This window comes from Xylaria bambusicola, assembly GCF_022495145.1.
Source record: "Xylaria bambusicola strain CBS 139988 unplaced genomic scaffold F5B22scaffold_34, whole genome shotgun sequence".
In the NCBI taxonomy this organism is placed as follows: Eukaryota; Fungi; Ascomycota; class Sordariomycetes; order Xylariales; family Xylariaceae; genus Xylaria; species Xylaria bambusicola.
Window position 1 is genome coordinate 184125 of NW_025953587.1, and position 19448 is coordinate 203572.

Consider the following 19448-nt stretch of genomic DNA (forward strand, 5'->3'; position numbering starts at 1 on the left):
TTAGACAAGAAACAACACTTCGAAAATAAGGCTGACGCAAAACATCGTGAGCCCGCTTGGTCAGTGCCTAATACTGTTGTCCCATGCAACTGTCTAGTGCCGTAGGCAATTCCATGCCGCGTACACGTAGCGTTGCTAGGTAGGTATTGTTGCTTACCTCCTGGCAGACCTCAGGTATTGGCTGCCCTAATTGCTTCACACCAGGAGTGTGTCCAACCCGTAAAAGTACACCACTTACTATAATACCCATCCATTATTACTTACCTGTGGCATGGTAGGGCAGTAAGTAGAACAGCAGGTGCCTCTGCAAAGCTGACCGCTTCCCAAGTGCAAATTCTTGCATCTGTCGGGACCACGAACAAGAGGCACAAGAGGCAGGTAACCGGCATACCTAATACCTACCGCACTGTAGGTATGGTTGCATCACCTCATTAAGTCCAACTAGCAGGTAATGTTTTACATGTAGCTAATAGAAACAGAGATATTGTGCTCAAGAAACTCCCCGGATCCATCCCTTCGAACCCAAGGGAATCTCGTCATTGTCTGTGCTCATAATGTACTTAAGTAACAAGACCTGAGGTACCTACACTACGGTAGGCCCTGTAGCTTGCACACTAAGCACTCCGAGCATTCGATGCCTTTTGTTGAGCGGTATGTACCTAGCATATGTAGCCTGCACCTACACTCGGTAGTACATCTGCTAGTACATCTGCACCTACCCTTAGACACTTGGACACTCGCCTCCGTTGGCAGCAGGATCCATCATCCATCCCCTCAACACACAAAGAGAATCCATTGTCATCTTGAAAATGCTCTCCGAATACGCCACACGCAAGGGAAGAAGAGTCGGTCGCGGCGTAGTGTAAGTAGCTAGGTAGGTAAAGACTGAAGACAGACAGAGAAGTCCGAAAGGTCCGCAACACTTGGTACCCATGCCTTGCCAAGGCAAAACCATGCAGTCCAATGTCGCTCCCCTGTCCAAGCTAATGTCCAACGGCCCCAATCAAGTTCCCTCCGACCACAGCTAGTGTCGCCGGCTCCTTCTGCTCCCTGTCGCTAACTCTGGCGGGCGCGGTATGGTTTTGATTTTATTTTTTCTCTTTTACAGCGCCGTCTTCAAAATTCTCTTTGAATCTGTATCTGTACATTACGAGATCCTTACTTCACTGCCACTGCCACTGCCATTTGTTCAAGCAGCTTCCTCTCTACGCAATCGTTGAGAAGGCCGAAGCCATCTACTGCAGACGAGGCGGTCTTTCCTGGTCGACAGACGACGACGACGAGAAACCACAGCGCCGCCCCCACTTCCTTCTGAGTACTTGCAAGGGTTCGGCGTGGAACAAGAAAGATTCCCGCTCGCTGTCCATCCCAACCGAGTCGATCCAAGGAGGAATAGGATTGCTTCCGCAGATTTGGACCCTGAACCAGCACGCCCCCCCTGGCTAGGCGCTTATCGTTGTTTTTCCCCTTTCCCCATCCAGTGTCTATCAGTCAGTCGGTAAATCTAGAGCCTTTTCCGAAGTCGTTGCTGTCGTTGCTGTCGTCCTCATCGTCGCCCTCCGATTCTCCCCATACTGGTGAAGCTTCAATTGCGTTTCAAGGCATCAGATGAAGGAGATTCGGCCATCCTTACGTTCACCTTCATGACACAACTTCGGAGATTCGCTGCCTCTTGGCATCCCCTTAGCAGCGTCACCTATACCACACTTTTTCTACTCTTGCTCTGGACAACATTCCAGAGATTCATAGCTGGTACGGTTTTGGTCCTCCTTTGTTTTCGCGCCGTGCACGGTTTTAATATATATATATATTTGAATAACTTTATTGACACCTCGGCAGGTCAATCAGACCCGAACAGATGTCGCGCACTATTGACCGACGGCGCATGGTCGCCTGCCACGAGCAGTTCGCACGACACGCAGAAATGGGAACCGAACGGTTGTCGCATGGTTGAATACTCGAGTCATGCCATACACGACTGCTTAGCTGGTCGTAAATTCGTACTCGCTGGAGATTCCACTATCCGACAAATATTCTGGGCTGCTGCTAGGAAACTTGATCCCAAGTTAGCTGCGGCCGAGCTGAACGAGATCGTCGCTGCAGATGAAAAGCACCGAGATCTTTCATTTTATGCCGAGGGTGTCAACCTAGAGTTCATATGGGATCCGTGGCTAAACTCGACAAACCTAGTGGACACGCTTGAAGCTTTCCGCGCCTTACCTACATCCGCGCAGGAATCGACTCTCGTCAAGAAAGAAGAACAATCACCAGCACTTATAGTACTTGGCGCTCCTGGTCTTTGGGCGGCTCGCTATGGCGGAGACGAGTACATGACTTTGTTCAGGGATGGAATCAGCACGGTCTCATCATACTTGTCGTTGGCCTCGGAACACAGCACCTCGCGGTCTAGCTCACTATCCGCATTACCGAACAGCAACGATGGTTACAACTCTGGACCGAACCATATATTACTGACTCCTGTTCAAGAACCTGCTTATAACTCCCTGTCCAACAAAAGGACCGAGACCATTACACCCGAACGCATCGATGAGATGAACGATTATCTCTCCCACTTGCCCTCAAATCAGACATCTCATGTGGTCTGGGCCTTCAACCGAATGACAGCCTTTTCAGATAAGTCCTTTGAGGATGACGGTTTACATGTCGAAGACGCAATAGCCGATCGCAAGATTGATATTGTACTGAATGCCCACTGCAACAACCCGGCTGTATTGGAAGACCGAGCTTTCAAAGGCACGTGCTGCGTAGAGGAACCCTCGAATTACCTGTTCAACATCGCTTTGATCGTTTTATGCGCTGTAATGCTATATACGCCAAAAGCGCAATCCATGCCAAAAATCATGCGACCTGAGCTTCTCACAGCAATCCGAGACATACTCGTTACGTTGGCTTGGTGCTGGCTGTGTGATGGCACACTCCAGTTTAGCAAACTAGAACGCCACTACCACCAGGGTGCTTTCATTGCTATTTGTCTCCTATGGATCGTCGGCAGCTCCATAGTGTTTCGAAAGCACGTTGGGTCAGCAAGTGAGGTGGCATGGTCGACCGGCAAGGACCCAAAGAAAGATATTCCACACAGGGACGAAAACAAATTCCTCTCAAGGGACCAAACAGATGAAATGAAAGGTCTTATGCAAGGCATCATCCTTCTCTACCACTTCAACTATGCCTCTCAAACGCTATGGGTGTACAAGCTTGTCAGAGTGCTCATATCAATGTACTTCTTTCTATCCGCCTACGGTCACACTCTATATATTCTGAGGACACGCGACTATTCTTTCAAGCGGGTAGCTATGATTCTCTTTCGCATCAATGCCTTAAGCGCTCTACTCCCATATATGATGGGCACAAGCTACTCGTCCTACTATTTTGCCCCAGCAGTCACGTTCTACTACCTGGTTATCTACATAATGCTCCGAACACTGAGGGAAAACAACGACGACCCGTGGCCGCTTGGGATGAAGGTTATGTTGACTGCTGGTTTTACTAGTGCATTCATCATGACCCCTGGATATCTAGAAATGGCAACACAGGTCCTTAGCACAGTTTTCCGAATGTCGTTTGATGTCCATGAATTACGCTTCCGGCTGGCGTTAGATCGACATATCGTCTTCGTGGGTGTCACTGTGGCAAGCCTTGTACATACGGCGACAATGAACGACTCACGGGAACTCTTTTCAACGAAGGGGTCTCCTCCCTTGTTCGACTCGGGCCGCACTCGATTTTGGATAATTTGTTCGGGAGGCTTGGCTTTGTTCCTCCTGGTCACACAATGGAATTTTTCCTCCAAACAGTCATATAACGCTGCCCATCCGTATATATCGTGGATCCCTGTTCTATCCCTTATCACACTTCGCAATCTATATACACCGGCACAAAACTTGTTCCTTGGCATTCCAGCAGCGCTTGGCCGAATATCTCTCGAGACGTACGTCTTGCAATACCACATATGGCTGGGTGGAGATGCAACGGCCCGGTTGACTCTGGGTGGCTTTGAAAATGCGTCGTTCCCTTTATTCCTCGTTGAGAAAGCCTTAATCACAACGCTGTTCATCGGATTAGCAGCGCTCACTCATCGTGCTACTCGCACATTAACGGGTACACTCTCCGAGTTCGGGTTCCTGGCGTTCCTGGCTGCATTGTGGGTTGGCAATCTCATTTACACGTAGGCATAGCGTGGCGTGCGTTTTTGGGGGTGTTTAATGCATAGAGATAATGGATACTTTTTGATTTTCGAATTTGCGCTTTTCCAAACGACAAACGGACGGCATAGGGTGAATCGACTGTGGGAATTCCAGTCGACTTCAATACGGCTTTCACGTGAAAGAAACATAGAACGAAGCAACCGATACAGGGCATCGCGTTGCGTGTATAGGCGTCCTTACTCGAGAAACTCATAGCAGAAATGGGCATGAGCATATCTAATGATGAATTACAACTTGAGAGAGGGGGCGGGCTCGAATTTGTTGCATCAGCATATAGCAAGAGGCAGGCCGTGTTGACGGGCAGAGATACCGCAATACGAAGTCAAAGTGAGGTTTTGAGATACCTCACTGTCTGCTCAAGTTTTTGGTGGCCCTTAATGGATGGAGTTGTATGGGTTATTATGCCTTTTTTTCAGCATATCAGTGCTATGTTACTGCTACTATCTATCTATAGACCTCTCTATAAGTCAGTGCCTTTTCTTCAAAGAAAGAAAGAAAAGAAAGGCCGGACTGGGATGCGTTGCGTTAGTTGGCTGGACCTCATTGTATGGGGGCTCGGCAACACCTGCGCTTTGGTAGGATATAATGTTAATGGATTAGAAATGATGTCAAGATTCAAACAATCCAATTAATTGAACCTTATCGTTACGTACACAGTTGTTCCGGCCTTTTTTTTTACCTCTTTTCTCTTATCCTGTGCGATTTGCTCCTCCTGGTGAATGAACATAGTGGGTAGCTTAGGTAGGTAAGGCTATGTGTTTTGTGCTTCTAAAACCAAGCACGTAGAAACCTTGCTGCACTCAATAACAATGCAAAAAGGCATTAGTATATATAGGACATAGGGTAGGTTAGTTAGTGTAAATATCTTCGCGGATGTGAAAGCTTTCCTATTGGATAAGTTTTGCCGTGTCACGGTATTATAAATATCAATACCTAGTCATGTGTAAATATGTACGCAGTTCCATATAACTAACTCATTGGGCCATTTTAGTATCTACATAGCTGAGATATGTAAGTACAAGCAGAGAGATAAACCTACAGCAGGCAATGCTAAACTCAGCATCCTTTAACGCCGCTAATTTTCCTCCCTTTCTTTTTGTTTTTTATCTTCCGCTCTTGCTCGAAAACGCCGATGATAGATACTTAGAAGTGCAGTATCTGGTTATCTATATATCTCCTTTTTACTCTTACAATATTGATGTTAAGCTTGACTTTTTGTGTTCCTGTGTCTGTCTGGTCCTTGAACGCCGGAGAATAAAGCAAGGAATGAGAGCAAGAAAGCTGCCTTAACTCCGAGTACGCTATATATCGTACATGCATGTAATGTAACGTAGTCAGTCATCATCATCTGGAAATGCATTCGCCGCCGAAAACACCGGCGCAAGCGGACGCCAGCCCGCCGAATGTAGCGAGACCCCAGGCGAGAGACCCAGACTCCCAATCGGGATCTTCTGGCGGGGATTCGTCGCCTTCGAGAGCCGATCTGGCGGTCGCGGGAGTCGGTTTGTAGTCATCGTCTTCCTCGGTCTGTTTGCGGTGAGAGCGCTGGGGTTGTTCACGGGGTGAAGACGTCTCCTCATCCGTGCTGTCTGCGTTGGGTTGCTTTGATTTTCGTAGACGCCCACGTGGTTGTTTCGAGGGCGTAGGGATTATCTGTGCATCATCACTTGTATCGCTCTCGCTAGCAGCGCTGCCTATGCGCCGACGCTCACGAAGGCTCGTAGCGTTGTCCTGGCTGTCCTCTTGCTCTTCATTTGTATCGGCTTTGCTGGGCTCTAAGAAATTGAGGACGTCGTTTCTAAGACGTCCTTTCTCGCGACTTGTCCACTCAAAGCTGGACGGGCTGGAATTGTAGTAAGGGATAGAAGAGATTAGCATGTCATGGGCATTAATGCCGCGAATGGCTGCCCAGAAACCTAGACTTAGCGCACACTGTACGACGTCCCAAGCCACGGAGGCAACAACAGGATGTTCGAATGCAGATCCGAGAACTTTCCCCAGGGCGCTGGTACCGCGCTCCCAGCGCGACCGCTCTTCTACATCCCAAGGGAACAAAGCGCTATGTCGGTGATAGTGTAAATTGGGCTGGTTCGAGAGCAAAGCCACGATACTCGTTTTCATGTGCAAGGCAAACGAGGCGGCTGATAGAAACCTAAACAATTTCGTAAGAGATTCGTAAGCGCCGTGTGGGTGCTGCTGAATACTACCCCAGTGAACTGGTATGAGCTTAGGTAAGAGGATAGGCAAGAACGTCGAGGCACGAGCTACGAAAGCCACATTTGAGAACGTGGACGTTTCAGCAGCGTAGGGCAGTAACAAACTCAACCCAAGATTTAGTGCTATGGCTCCGTATAGAAGGGGTGGATTGGGGACCCAGCCAGTTGGCTTTGGCTGTCTCAACTTATTGCGTAGTCGGATCCAAGTCGATGTTGGCAATGGTGCCACTGGCAGATGAAGGTCTCCGTCACCTTCGGGCAATGGTGAAGGTGTCAGTAGGAGGGCTACAAAGAAGAGATTCAGAGCAAACGATAGGTTCACCAAGTGTGCCAGAGCGAGGAAGGCTGTTAACATAGGGATGTTGCGACGGCGGCCTTCGGTAGCTAACATCAAGCTGAATGCTGTAATTCCCAGATCGATCTGCTGTCCCCACCAGAAACGACGGGCTCTCTCGGCCACAATTTCAAGAGCATCTCTGTAAATCGGCGTGTCACTCAGCCATTGGGCAATGTAAAGTTGGCTTGAGTTGTTGTCGTCTAGGAGGTAGTTCCCACTTTCATCCAGGAGCCTACAGCAACGTCAGAATCTAGGTAGTCACTCTCATACGTATCTCTCGGACCGAAGGATGACTATACCGGTGTCTCATGTCTAAGCCATGCTCATAAGCCCAAGTTCGGTACGATAGGGTTGCAAACTTGATCGAGCCCGCTGCCGCTGCCAAAAAGGCGATGCCTGCGAGCGCAAGGAAAAGTGGAGTGTATTTCCTGCGCTGCTCTATGCGAGATCGTGTGTTTGAGACAGGGCCTAACGACTTATAGGATGTGTACAAACTGTCACATACGGCATATGTGAAATATGCGATGGACGAGAGGTGCCCTGCAGCTAGTATCAAGGGAAGATGCCTGTACGAGAATTAGCCTCTATATTTCTATTGCTTCTGTGTAGATCGACTTGTCTTAGTACCTGACTGGGTGCGTGAAAGGAACCGGCGCCATCTTTTGTGTGTGTGAGACAGAAATGTCGAATGGTATAACCGTAGTGGGAAGTAATCACAGTCTTAGGAGGAGGTGAAAGATAGATAAATATGACATTTCTGAAATATCTCCCTGAATGATAACAGCAAACACAATCGTGACCGGGGACTGGTATCCCACTACGGCCGTACTTGTATGAATAAATGGGAGGTTTCTCTACTACTGACAACGAGAAGTAACCTGTTCAACCCAAGAGTATATTCGGATTTAAGAAATATAGAACAAGGCTGAGACGAAATAGCAGTAGACGAAGAAGTTTTGAGACAGATATTGCAATTTACACGTGCCTTGCTGGCGGTTACCCGATATGACGACATGCCTCCCTTCGTTGAACACTTACATCCTGTAGAAGCCGCTAATACAGGTACCAATGTCACGCTAGCAGCCCATTGCATGCTGGGCCTGCAGTGGGTTGAGCCCCTCTATCAGCCTCCACCCTCACTGGCCCGGTCAGACCCGGTCACTATCGTTGGAGGTACTGGGGTACTATCTGACCATCTGAGCTGGACGTGAGCCACATTTTCTAACGGTTATCTGCAGGTCAAGCGGTGCTCATCAGCTAATCTACCGGTATCTGGTATCACCATATGAAACGGTCTCCACTCGCCTGACAAGACGCTGACTGTAGCTCACCACTACAGTAACTACCATTCACACACATATATATATATGTATCTGAAGAGAGCGAGTCACGTCTAGTCTAGTCGATGATACGATCACGAATTTCCAGTCCTTACAGCCATGTACCATTTAGCAAAAGGCCTATATCGGCTTGCGACCAGTAAAGAGGGTCAGTTGCGCCGTCGCATTTCACAGCCGACCCGTTCTCCCTTACCTTCATCATCCTGCGGCGCTTACTCTAACTTGGGATCGCCGCAGAATATTCCGTAATCCTTCTCGGCCTCGACAACGCCGGCAAGACGACCTTCCACGAACAGACCAAGTCCCTCTTCTTGCCCGATCGTCCGGACCCTAAGCTCAAGACTGTGCCTACCGTCGGTCAGAATGTCTCGACCCTCACCCTCCCCGACATGTACCTCAAGATCTGGGATGTCGGCGGTCAGCTGAGTCTGCGCAAGCTATGGCAGAGCTACTATGCCAGCTGTCACGCTATCGTCTTCATAATCGACAGCACCGACATTGGCGACGGCAACATCGAGCACGACAATTCTGGTCGGCTCGACGAATGCCGCCTGGTCCTCGAGGACGTCCTGCAGAACTCCGAGACAGAAGGCGTGCCACTGCTCATCCTCGCCAATAAACAAGACCGTGAAGACTGCCTCGAGGTGGTCAGGATAAAAGAGGGGCTCGTTAAGAAGGTCTTCGAGGGTGAAAAGGCCTCCAGTATTCGCGACTCGAGAGTGCTGCCGGTCAGTGCGCTGACCGGAACGGGTGTCCGGGAAGCCATCGACTGGGTTAGATCTAGAGTCAAATGGAACAAGGAGTCGAGACCGCCCGTCATGAGATAGGGATTTTATCACGCGCTGCAAATTTTCCAATCAAATTCGAAAGCGTTTTGGGCTTGCATTGAGCGGCATGGGCACAGGCGTTAGGGTTTCTTCATAAGAAGCTTTCAAGGGTTTGGCTTCTATAAATTGGGTATCTTTATTGGTATTATCAAATCATAGGGGGGGCCACAAATGCTACCTTTCATTCTCAGCAGACAGCTCCGCCAACAGACCTCCCTTATCCCTCCTCTGGAAGTCGTCGGCTAGTTTCGCGTCTACCAGTGTCGAGAATTCTTTCACCTTGATGACGGCCGCACTCGCACACTGTATCAAGGATATAGCTTCCACCGCGGTACCACCTAGCTTCGCAACCTGACAGATCTCTCCATGCTTATTGAGACTGATAGTGCAGCTACTCACGCGTAGTTGCTCCTCCAACAAGTTGGCATCGACCAGCATAATCTCTCCATTTTCGCCATAGAAGCTAAACGTAACGCAGAAGGGCGAGTGCAGCCAACTAAGCGGGACTGGCTCTCTCTCCGCCGGCGTGTAGATGGTGACACTATTCCCCTCTATGCTTGTGTCTGGTTTTCTGAAGTGTCGTAGCGCTGCTACTACAGCCAAACATGATGCGTCGATCAAGTTACCGTCGTGCGAGAAGACGTGGAGATCAACCCGTACAGACCAACACTTCTGTCCCGCGACAAGACACAATGACTCCAGGTCGAGGGCGTTGGATCGACGAACGGTCTTCTCAATTAACCTAGACAGCAGAACTTCGGTCTCGGTCGGTCTGTTTACTTCAAAGGCAGGGGAGGCCATAGGGCTCAGCTCGGTCGTGATTGTAAAGATGCCGTCAAACGGCCGATCCGTGTACGGTGTGGTCACTTCAGCGGACACCTTTGCGACAAGTCTACAGAACATAGTTAGTTGGTATAAAGTAGAATTGTGCGCCGTGCAAACCAAAAGCTTTACCTTGTCTTGCCCAACGTCACGTCGGCCACTCCATACTGATCGCCAAACCGCAGGTCAAGCTTTCGAAACTCGTCAAAGGCGCGACCATCGATGCGCTGCCCTTCTTGTAGAGCTTGTATTACAAAGGCCCGTTCATTAAGGGAGGGTTCGGCCTCTCGCGGCATGATTGATTGTTGTAAGGCAGGGAGAGAGTGTGGGCATTTACTGACCAGACTGTCTTGTATCCATGTCGTAGCCAGTAAAGAAATAGTTATCATTAGCCTCCTGGTGCTGCAGGTGGTGTGGTGTGGTGTGGTGATGGTTGGTGGGGTAGTGGGGCCGTACCGCGAGCCGGAACCCCTGTAAGATCGGTCTCCCAGCCACTAAATGCCGACCCATCACTACTGTAGGTATCCTCTGTAAACTACTGGCTGGTTGCATGCGCGCAGCCTTGCCAATCCCAACCCATCAATCATCGAGACTCATCAGCCAAAGCATCAAACAAACCCCCCATCTCAGTCCTTGACCTTCGACCGAGTAAATCGCATTCAGTATGACTACAGCACACAGGCCAACTTTTGATCCCGTTCGTATATATTAAATTCACACAAAGTTATGCTTCTTTACTGACGTTTTTCAAGGCACGTGGAAAAGAAGCCCTTCGGGGACCAGCATATCACCAAAGGCTCCTTCCAGCTCACACACAGCTCAAATTCCGGTACGTAGTCGACTTATTCCCATAATCCGCGCCCATACTTACGAACATCAGACAACCGGGACAAGGAGGAGATGCTGATGAGGTTCGCGATCTACGAGCTGAGCTCCTCGCCGCCGAGGCCGCCCATTTCGCCAAGAAGAACGGCCAGGCCCTCCGTGATGTGAACGAGACCGAAACATCTGTCACCAACAACTCGAAACGGCCGCTAGAGCTAACATCACAAACCGACGGCGAGGAAGATCCAGACGCGAAGCGGCGGCGCATATTAGAGGAATCGCGAGACATAGATGCAGATTCGGAGGATGACTCTGAAAATGACGACGACGATGATAGTGATGAGGACTCGGAAGATGACGAGGACGCGGAACTGCAAAGAGAACTGGAGAAAATCAAACGAGAACGGGCCGAGAAGCGGGAGCGCCAAGAACGCGAAAGAGCCGCTGCAGAAGAGGCCGAGCGCGAGCGCGATATAGCGCTGGGTAACCCCTTGTTAAATCCCAAGCAGGATTTCAATATCAAGCGAAGGTATGCTCACGCCCTGACGGCTTCATACATACAGGGGCTTGTGAGAGACTAACTTGGCCGAAACAGGTGGGACGATGATGTAGTCTTCAAAAATCAAGCTCGGGGTACCGAGGATAAAGGCAAAAAGAAGGAGTTCATCAATGTAAGTTTCATATGCTCACTTAGAATGAGTTTTTACATGGTGCTAATATCGTTTAGGACCTTCTGAGATCCGACTTTCATAAGCGTTTCATGAGCAAGTACGTGAGATGAGTTATCACGCTGAGTTAGGAGGCGGCATTAGAAAAGCAGACAGCTGAGGAATAGTAATGTCTACTATGGTATAATGGTAACGATTCTGTAACACCAGCTTCGCCGAAGATCCTTACGGTCTTCATGATTGTAAGGGCTTTACACCTATTATATGAGGAGGTCAATGGTTACACCTATTAGGCGTAAGGTTACCGTCTATTTGATAGGCCATCCCATTCAGCAAGCGAGGCCTAATTGCCCCTAAGTTAGTCTACTTCGGTAATGCCTAAGGCTTTTATAGATTTATGGCATCTAGCATATCACTAGGATAGGGGCAGACATGAAGATACCAACTTGTAGCGCTTAGTATACTTGAAGAACCCTCAGGTTAGACAATTACGGAAAACCAAGGCTACTATGAATCGTGTAATGGCTCTATGTGCTCTGTTCTTCAACAACCACGTGCTTTTGAAGACAAAAAGAAAGGTGAATATAGTGACCTTCTACAATTCGGTCTCGACATGATTTCACTGTTCTCTATATGTATTGATGATGAGACATATTGCACCTACATGCTTGCGATGCTATATTTCTCACGGTGGAAGTTAGAAGGCTAGAATCTAGTTTCAATATGAAATAAATAAAATGCATACCATTAAGTACAAACATTATAGGGTATAGTATACTCTATCTAGATCGCGACATCTGACCTTCTTACCACGTCTTGCGTGCTTTCCCGTACATCCCTTCTAGAAACTACAAGTTTATTTCGTCTTCTTGGATTCCCGTCGACCCCCAATACCGTCACTCTGTGTTCGAGTGCGATGCGAGTTTAGCGTCACCTCCGCCTTATCAAGAGCCCTCATGGCACGCGTAACGGTCTTCACGCTATCCCATAGAAGGACTGAAGTTTTTGCTGGCGTTAGTAACCTGTCATCCGATATCTACAAGGGCAGGGAAACGGCGAAATCAATCAATCAATCAATCATCAGCGAAAGAAAAACTCACAAGCTGGTATTATTGCCCAGGGCAGATTGAAGCCGACGTAGTATACCCAGAAATACACGAACTCGGGTCGACTGTGCGATCGCCCCGTGAAGTAGAACTCGCACTGGCTCGTGGCGTAGTACAGCGCCACGCCGTAGAGGTGCGCGACGCAGGCGATGATGCGCAGCGCGTGACGCGAGGGAGTGTTGCGCGCGGTGGCTATTGCGTTGGCGAGACAGAGGGGGCCCCAGAAGAACTGGATACTTTAGTCAGGTCATCGGAAGAGTATCCTGGTAGGGATCGTATCTTGGAGTGTGGAGGGAGATAGTTAAGTAAAAGAGAGAGGGAGAGAGAGAGAAAAGCAAGACTTACTACCGTGATACTCTCAACGCTCAGCATGAAGAAGTCAGACGTAAGATATCGCGAGTCGGAGAGCGCGTACTCCTTCCATAGTTGTGCCAGCAGCGATTGCGACGATGCGACGGTGGCATGATTCAGAACAAAGAAGCCTTTTCAGAGAAGATATCAGTCAGTTTGATTTCTGCTTTTCCTCTTTTCTTTGCGACACATAGGTAGGTATCGATCTCATCATTCGCCCCCCCTCCCCTCGGAGCTCTGCTATTGAGTATCGGTGCCGATGAAGCAATTCACACACCTTCAAAAACGCAGTGTAAACATGTGTCTGTTAGGTATGTTAGTTTATTTACTGGATGATAAAACAATGCTATATGTTGGAATAACAGCGCTGAAGCGCGCGGAAATAGGCGATCTCACTCATCATAAACCAACAGAACACAGCGAGTCCCGAGGCGCCAAGGCGCGGATTCAGCTTCCGCGCAAGAAGCGCCGCGCTCAGCACTGCGAAGCTGAGGGTGCCGGCAAGCGCCGCAAGGAGAACGGGGACGGGGGCTTCGTTGGCCGCATACGCGGGGATGTCCACGCCGAGAGGATGGTAGGGATGGGTTGGCTCCGGAGGCAACGCGGGCATTGTCATGTTCTCCAGCCCTTCATCTGGGCTGGCGAGGGGCCACCACCACCACCGACCACTCATAGTCCGGTATCACTAGTTTTCGAATTGCTTACTATAGAAAGAAATCATGCAATCGATATCGATCTGGGATAAGGGAGTAAGTAGTATATGGAATGTATAACTACCAATTCTAGGATCTGCGTGTAAGGGGCATCGCGCTTAGCTTTGATGGAGCCAGCGAAGAGGTGTGTAGCTAAGCCTGGACATTGCAATGAGCCGCGTCGGCTCCGATAAGCCGTGATAATACTTAAGTTTCCAGCAGGAACATACAAAATTCCAGCTATTGTGAGTAGTCATCTCTTATTTTTATTTATATTTCCCAAACCCCAATGTTTCTAAATTTGGGCTAGCAATCTGTTTATTGATTTTGATCGTTTTTGAGAGGGAAAAGGTGTTGGATTAAGACCAATAATAACGTTTTGTCCAAGTAATAAGATCTTTTGGTACAGTGGTAAATCCAACAAAAGGCCCTAGTTGCAGGCAGCCTCTTGTGTAATGCTGTTGTGATTTTAGCACCGACGACAACTTCTATCTAACAGACAGAGAATGGATTGCTCTATACCTCTCTCTTTGAATTACCTGAACAAGATATAAGACGATGAAAATGGAAATAAACAGACTCATGCGTTAGATGGCAGCACCAACGTCGGTCTCGGTTTCGGGTAAGCCATTACGGGTATAACCGGTCTTTACGGAGTCTTTCTCTACATCCGTGTAGTGTAGTGAGTGTAATCCAAACCAAGATTCATTTGAAGCAATGAGATGCATTTGACTCAGCTTCTTCTTATGATTTCCCATGATGAAAGGATTTTATATCCGGTGAATGATGTGTAGACGAGACATCTAAGTACGGCTGGAAACGAGACGTGATTTGGAGACTTGACTCTGACAGGTAGGTAGGCGCCGGTGCCGAAATCGGGGATACTATATAGGTCAACGTCCTTCCCACTTTCTCTCCCAAATTGGCATGTATTTGGATTGGAGTCTCGCCATTCATATTATAGACGGCATCGAGCCCAAGCAAGCCGAAACGGATATCTTTGGCCGCTCTCGCGCCACTGCCGCCGCCGCCGCCGCTATTCCTGGTCGCGCCTAAGCCAAACGACGTGCCATACACTGAAGCGTTCCGTCGGCAAAAGCAAACGAGCCTGGCGCGCATGAAACGCCGCCCTCTACCGTTGATGGCAGACGCCCATCAAGAGGCGACACACCCTGTACCACTGCCGAGCCGGATCAAGAGGAATACGGCCTGCACATCTTGCCGTGATGCTAAGGTAGGAAACAAATCGCGTGCCTTACGTAAACCGTTCAACGGCATAGGGCTGATAAAACTCTAGGTCCGCTGCAATCCAAGCTCGAACCCGGATCAGCCATGTCAACGATGTGCGAAGTTACAGTTAACATGCGTCGTCGATAAGACGCATAAGAGGCTATCTCGAAGAAGGTATGCTTTAGTACAGTTTGTATTTTTTCTCATGATTATGCTTGCCTGCTTTAATTTTCATTTATTCGTGTGCACTTCTTTTTCTAGCTATTTTTAAATCTGCTTGCTCGCAGCTCAAGTATTATCTCGCCATCTGTTCTTCCTCAAGTCACATAGTTATCCTCATTCCACTACCTCAAGAACAAGGCATCTTATATTGCTTTGGTATTTAAGATTGGTAGGGGTAGTTAGTTCCCTATTAGTCTTCTAAGTTGCAGTAGTTTTGACTGATCTACCAAGACACATCACTAATGACCATCTTAGTAAACTAGATGAACTTGCACAAGAAATTCAGTCTATCAAGGAGTCTGTGGGTTCAGCCTCATCTAACAGTCTTCCGGCATCAAACGCCGTAATCACCCCTTCGAGGGACTCAGAGCAACTAGGCATAACTTCTCCAAGTACTGGCTCTTCTCGGTCCCGGCAACATGTTGCTGTCGGACCTGTGGGCACAGGTGCCATTGAGCCCCCTGTGGCATTAAATACACCCGTGACGACAGTCATACAGGATACAAGTACTGGCCCCAGTCTGCCCCGAACTCTGGGTTCGTACCCCTTCTCTGGCGAAGATATCGACTATTACTTCCAGAAGTTCTTCGAATGTTATCACCCGTACATGCCCGTGGTACGCTATCGTGACGCCAATAAATGTTACGAGTCTTGCCCTCTTCTCTTCTGGACTATTATCTACGTGGCCTCCCTTCGTTATGCAAAAAGCAAGTCATTAATCACCTTCCTGTCGGAGGAGATTCGACGGCAGGTATTTATGGCATTGGGTGAAGTTCCTATTACACTGCCCACCCTCAACGCCATAATCTTGATTTGCTCCTGGATTTTCCCGAGCTGTCGTTTTCATCATGACCCATCGGTCATGCTCTCTAGCATGACTACTAATGCTGCACTTCTATTGGGACTGCACACCGGGAAGGGGGGCCACCCGGAATATAGTCATGGGGTATTTAAGAACAATTTCACAGACGAAGAGGCAACCTATACTTGGGCAGGGCTCAATATTGTGTCACAGAGGTGAAGTTGGCTACCTTTAGTTTATATCTCAGACTAATTAGCTAGCAGAGTGTCTTCATTCATGGGGCTGCCTCCCGTTACTTCCTTATTCAATCAGACCATTCAAAACACCAGTGAGCCACATCCACTCTCATATGCGGTTTAACAACAGATTCTGAGTCTCTCTACATCTGCTTCCACAACGTCATCGCCTATGAAAACTCTGTCATCTCGATTCGATGTAAAACGAGAGCTGACTCGGGACATTGCAGTTGATGGACGAACGCCTTTTCACGTCCCATCTGGCTTTCGCATTCTTTTGGAATGTCAGAAATTCAGCAACCATATCAGCAAAATAGTACTGGCCAACCTTCAAGAGTCAAGCGGGGTATCGACCCACATAGTTCAAGTGCTGGAAGACGAATGGAATACCTTGCAAGGGATGATATGTTCTGAACGAGCAGGTATGTGAGGCCCATTTCCTAGTTATGCTACGTTGCTGACGATGCCAGACGACTTAGATAGGTTCAATGCCTTGCTCGTACGGCTTGAGATACAGGTCTACTACATGATGCCCGCACCGGGTTACAGTCCGAGGCTCTTGAAGCAGCTCATTCTACGCACATACCACACGGCTACTTCAGTTCTTCAAAATGTCCAAGAGCTGGATCAGAAGATTGGGCTTCTGAGCCACATCACATATCCACAATTCCGTTCCCTGATAACAGCAAGCTGTGTCATCTTCAAGTTGCTACGCTCGTCATACATGCAGTTCCTGGACCGCAAGTCCGTCGAGGCCACGGCGGCAGACGCGATCTCGATTTGCGAGCGATTGAGCGTCGTGGAAGGCGATATGCCTCTGCGTCTAAAGGCATTGCTCAAGACATTTCTTGAACTTTACCACTCTTCTTCGGACCCAGGTGCATCATGGCAGACCGAGGAGCCTGTTGCTGCGAACTTCCGGCAGCGTCTTGGGGCCGCCGTAACCTTCGATTGCTTGATGTCGTGGAAGTCGGACGGCAGGATAAAGCGCGGCCCGAACCAACAGACGCCCAATCCCCCGAACGAAAACACCGGGGAGGAGACAGATACCCTTCTAGCCGGTATTGTGCCTGATTCATTGGCTATTGATTGGACTTTCATGGACGACTTCGAGTGGACTTGGACGCCGCCTGGTCTAGCTCCACCGATAAACTTATGGCATGGCATGGCACGTTGATCTTATATTATACCCACGAAATTATGGCAACTCATAAGCTACTATTGATTTTCCAAGGGCATTTGTGGCATTCAGCTGCATTGACCTCATAACTCTGCATACTGGTATTTAGTCTCAACAAGTACAATGACACAATTATTAGAGATCTCGATGGTTTTCACTGGGTGGTAGTGTTCATCCGCTCTGCGTGCTCGTTTGTCTGTTAGATACGTTATATCATGGTATAGAACTGATATACAGCCTTCAAGATAGCAGGTTCTAGATTAGAACAGCTCGCTCATCTATCAAATCCATGCTATTTACAACCTATCCTTCTGTATCCATGATGCGAAATTCCATCAAGCAAGACGTTGGTCCGAGCAAAGTAAGATCATAACATCTCTTCATCAGACATACAGATATTATCGCTATAGGTGATTCGTGCAATCTCTACTAAGGTGGCTCTTGATCGCCTGGCTTCCTTCTTCCGCCCATACCAGAACTACCTTGCCACAATACAGCTTTTTCTGTCCATTGACTGGTGATGTACCGGTACCATCACGTACAAGGCGCATAAGTAGCTCGAAGTATCTGTCATGAGTGAACCAGACCCTTCAGTTAGTTGGTCGCTTCGTCTACCGCCCGTCTAAGCGAGAGCCACATACCACACCGAACGTCAAACAATATAATATGTATGTGACGACGCACACCCCAAAATCCACGGTTACGAGAAGAGCGCGCGCAGAACGAATCACATCGCCACGTTATCAACACTGTCCTCCCAATCAATGTATGTATGACCAGGTCGTCGCCAACCCGTCAGCCAGCCCATACATGCCCTAGCTTGCTTTGCTTACTCGCTTCTCCCACGCTCGTATTTCGGGTTTCCCACGGGAAAGGAAAGGGGGGAAAGGAAGTCGTATATCAGAAGATCTCGGCGCCCGTTATCCGGGCCCCTATGATCCCGAGAGAGCGGACCGGGGGACTTCGGACGAGAGCGAGACGGACGTGGCTGTGCAATCTCTGCTCTGCGTCCTTGTCTAGCGCCATCACATCCACCCCATCTCATGCCGAGTCCCGAGGGCACACACCTGACACTTGACAACCTGACACATTGTCACGATCGTGGGTGTGACATGACGTGCGAACTGGTCCATCCCACTAGTTGACATTTTTTCCTTTAGCGCCGCACGAGTTGGAGAGAGGGGAAGGGAAGGGAAAGGAAGGGAGGTATGAGCTTTTCCTCGGATGTCAGCGTTCGCGGTCTCAGCTGTAGAGAGGCTGTGCCGGGGATAAAACCCTTCGCGACATTTTATAGCCCTCACCTCCGTGCCTGCTCTAGCCTACTAACTGGCTAACCGCGGGGGAGCCATGCGAGTATGAATAAATTTCAGACGACTTGGCAGATGCGGTAGATGGGTGGCAGGCGGCAAGAGAGAGAGATAGAGAAAGGAAGGAAGGGAAAGGAGGCTGTGTAAGTATCAAGCTACTGTAATGCTGAAACATATATCACGTTCATAGATGGGATGGAAAAATCGGGAATCTATCTATTCGATGCATTATAGGCGGGCGGACAGGCATTATCAACTCCTCTGACTGTCCCGGTATATTCCAGAACTGGTAGGTAGGTAGGTAAGAGGATGGACAAGGCGAGGCACGATGATCGAGACCAGGTAAGGACGCTTCGCCGATAGGTTGTCGAATGTGTGTGATCGCCGCGAAAGATCGCCGTGCTATAGCGGGCTTGCGGAAAAGAACATTCCACTTCTCTTCCATGCCACGAGTTCCATCCATTCTTCCATTTCGAACATTCGATCCGATCTTTTCAATCGAGGTCCGATGGAATGCGGATGTCAGACTATTCCTCTTCCTCCTCTACTCAACGTTGTCTCTAGCTTAAGTAGTGCAGAAGGTGGGGTGCCCAGTAGTAGCAGCAGCACAGCGCCGATTTACCAATTATCGAAACCATCGCGTTACTTGACATTATAGGACATAAAACCCGAGTATCCGCGTAGCAATGTATATCAAACCTAGAGGTGCAATTTGGGGGTGAAGAAAAGGTGACTGACTGACTGACTGACTTTTGAGTTTGGGGATCCATTCGGTGATCGCGGGGATCGACAAACCATAACGATCACTTTCCCAAAGTGGAGAAGAAGCGACAACCTTGCTGGGGAAAAAAACGTCTATGTGTAACCGTGTATAACATTCCATTGTGTGTGTATCTAGCCGAGCTATATACTTCGTAGGTATTCCTTACTTCTATGTAAGTATATGTGTATTTCTTGTGGGTTACCGTGGTGCGCGGCGCAGTGCAACGCTGTGGGCAAAATGAGTATACATAGGTAGGTATATACATTACACTCTCTAACTACGAAGGTGAGATCTCTCT

General features: G+C 48.8%; 8 protein-coding genes across 8 annotated transcripts; 5 read left to right on the top strand and 3 right to left on the bottom strand.

Moving 5' to 3' along the window:
• The first annotated feature begins 1049 nt into the window (after nucleotides 1–1049).
• On the top strand, nucleotides 1050–4893 carry F5B22DRAFT_614664 (10 TM acyl transferase domain found in Cas1p-domain-containing protein). The gene is made up of 2 exons (XM_047975475.1): nucleotides 1050–1752; nucleotides 1840–4893. The coding sequence occupies exons 1-2, from the start codon at nucleotides 1644–1646 to the stop codon at nucleotides 4188–4190; spliced, it is 2460 nt and encodes an 819-aa protein (XP_047828917.1). The 5' UTR covers nucleotides 1050–1643; the 3' UTR covers nucleotides 4191–4893.
• On the top strand, nucleotides 4309–4893 carry F5B22DRAFT_299439 (uncharacterized protein). Its single transcript, XM_047970508.1, has one exon. The coding sequence runs from the start codon at nucleotides 4427–4429 to the stop codon at nucleotides 4856–4858; it is 432 nt and encodes a 143-aa protein (XP_047828918.1). The 5' UTR covers nucleotides 4309–4426; the 3' UTR covers nucleotides 4859–4893.
• A 309-nt stretch (nucleotides 4894–5202) lies between these two features.
• Nucleotides 5203–7774, bottom strand: F5B22DRAFT_614665 (uncharacterized protein). Its single transcript, XM_047975476.1, has 3 exons — nucleotides 7407–7774; nucleotides 7079–7345; nucleotides 5203–7011 (listed from the first exon to the last, which is right to left on the bottom strand). Exons 1-3 carry the CDS (start codon nucleotides 7436–7438, stop codon nucleotides 5571–5573), a joined length of 1740 nt encoding a protein of 579 aa, XP_047828919.1. The 5' UTR covers nucleotides 7439–7774; the 3' UTR covers nucleotides 5203–5570.
• A 183-nt stretch (nucleotides 7775–7957) lies between these two features.
• Nucleotides 7958–9033, top strand: F5B22DRAFT_299475 (P-loop containing nucleoside triphosphate hydrolase protein). Its single transcript, XM_047970509.1, has 2 exons — nucleotides 7958–8267; nucleotides 8357–9033. The coding sequence occupies exons 1-2, from the start codon at nucleotides 8219–8221 to the stop codon at nucleotides 8944–8946; spliced, it is 639 nt and encodes a 212-aa protein (XP_047828920.1). The 5' UTR covers nucleotides 7958–8218; the 3' UTR covers nucleotides 8947–9033.
• Nucleotides 9034–9120: 87 nt separating this feature from the next.
• Nucleotides 9121–10064, bottom strand: F5B22DRAFT_637675 (ribosomal protein S5 domain 2-type protein; the record flags this gene model as incomplete). The annotated part of the gene is made up of 2 exons (XM_047977472.1): nucleotides 9121–9838; nucleotides 9901–10064. 2 exons carry the CDS (start codon nucleotides 10062–10064, stop codon nucleotides 9121–9123), a joined length of 882 nt encoding a protein of 293 aa, XP_047828921.1.
• Nucleotides 10065–10432: 368 nt separating this feature from the next.
• Nucleotides 10433–11374, top strand: F5B22DRAFT_637676 (Cwf15/Cwc15 cell cycle control protein; the record flags this gene model as incomplete). Its single annotated transcript, XM_047977473.1, has 5 exons — nucleotides 10433–10465; nucleotides 10521–10597; nucleotides 10649–11122; nucleotides 11189–11264; nucleotides 11321–11374. 5 exons carry the CDS (start codon nucleotides 10433–10435, stop codon nucleotides 11372–11374), a joined length of 714 nt encoding a protein of 237 aa, XP_047828922.1.
• A 598-nt stretch (nucleotides 11375–11972) lies between these two features.
• F5B22DRAFT_614675 (Emopamil binding protein-domain-containing protein) lies at nucleotides 11973–13522 on the bottom strand. The gene is made up of 5 exons (XM_047975477.1): nucleotides 13115–13522; nucleotides 12996–13022; nucleotides 12713–12849; nucleotides 12362–12596; nucleotides 11973–12257 (listed from the first exon to the last, which is right to left on the bottom strand). Exons 1-5 carry the CDS (start codon nucleotides 13389–13391, stop codon nucleotides 12118–12120), a joined length of 816 nt encoding a protein of 271 aa, XP_047828923.1. The 5' UTR covers nucleotides 13392–13522; the 3' UTR covers nucleotides 11973–12117.
• On the top strand, nucleotides 13438–17077 carry F5B22DRAFT_648486 (uncharacterized protein; the record flags this gene model as incomplete). Its single annotated transcript, XM_047979019.1, has 7 exons — nucleotides 13438–13467; nucleotides 14375–14644; nucleotides 14708–14814; nucleotides 15118–15879; nucleotides 15928–15992; nucleotides 16131–16322; nucleotides 16371–17077. 7 exons carry the CDS (start codon nucleotides 13438–13440, stop codon nucleotides 17075–17077), a joined length of 2133 nt encoding a protein of 710 aa, XP_047828924.1.
• Nucleotides 17078–19448: the final 2371 nt, after the last annotated feature.

Excerpts from the sequence above, each read along its gene's own strand:
- F5B22DRAFT_614664 (XM_047975475.1), top strand. The coding sequence starts at position 1,644 with ATGACACAACTTCGGAGATTCGCTGCCTCTTGGCATCCCCTTAGCAGC. Across the intron at positions 1,753-1,839 it reads ATTCCAGAGATTCATAGCTG|GTCAATCAGACCCGAACAGA; the intron begins GTACGGTTTTGG and ends ACACCTCGGCAG.
- F5B22DRAFT_299439 (XM_047970508.1), top strand. The coding sequence starts at position 4,427 with ATGGGCATGAGCATATCTAATGATGAATTACAACTTGAGAGAGGGGGC.
- F5B22DRAFT_614665 (XM_047975476.1), bottom strand. The coding sequence starts at position 7,438 with ATGGCGCCGGTTCCTTTCACGCACCCAGTCAG. Across the intron at positions 7,346-7,406 it reads CCTTTCACGCACCCAGTCAG|GCATCTTCCCTTGATACTAG; the intron begins GTACTAAGACAA and ends ATTCTCGTACAG. Across the intron at positions 7,012-7,078 it reads GGCTTAGACATGAGACACCG|GCTCCTGGATGAAAGTGGGA; the intron begins GTATAGTCATCC and ends ACGTTGCTGTAG.
- F5B22DRAFT_614675 (XM_047975477.1), bottom strand. The coding sequence starts at position 13,391 with ATGAGTGGTCGGTGGTGGTGGTGGCCCCTCGCCAGCCCAGATGAAGGG. Across the intron at positions 12,597-12,712 it reads GCGTTGAGAGTATCACGGTA|TTCTTCTGGGGCCCCCTCTG; the intron begins GTAAGTCTTGCT and ends TAAAGTATCCAG. Across the intron at positions 12,258-12,361 it reads CTGGGCAATAATACCAGCTT|TCCTTCTATGGGATAGCGTG; the intron begins GTGAGTTTTTCT and ends CAAAAACTTCAG.
- F5B22DRAFT_299475 (XM_047970509.1), top strand. The coding sequence starts at position 8,219 with ATGTACCATTTAGCAAAAGGCCTATATCGGCTTGCGACCAGTAAAGAG. Across the intron at positions 8,268-8,356 it reads GCTTGCGACCAGTAAAGAGG|AATATTCCGTAATCCTTCTC; the intron begins GTCAGTTGCGCC and ends GGATCGCCGCAG.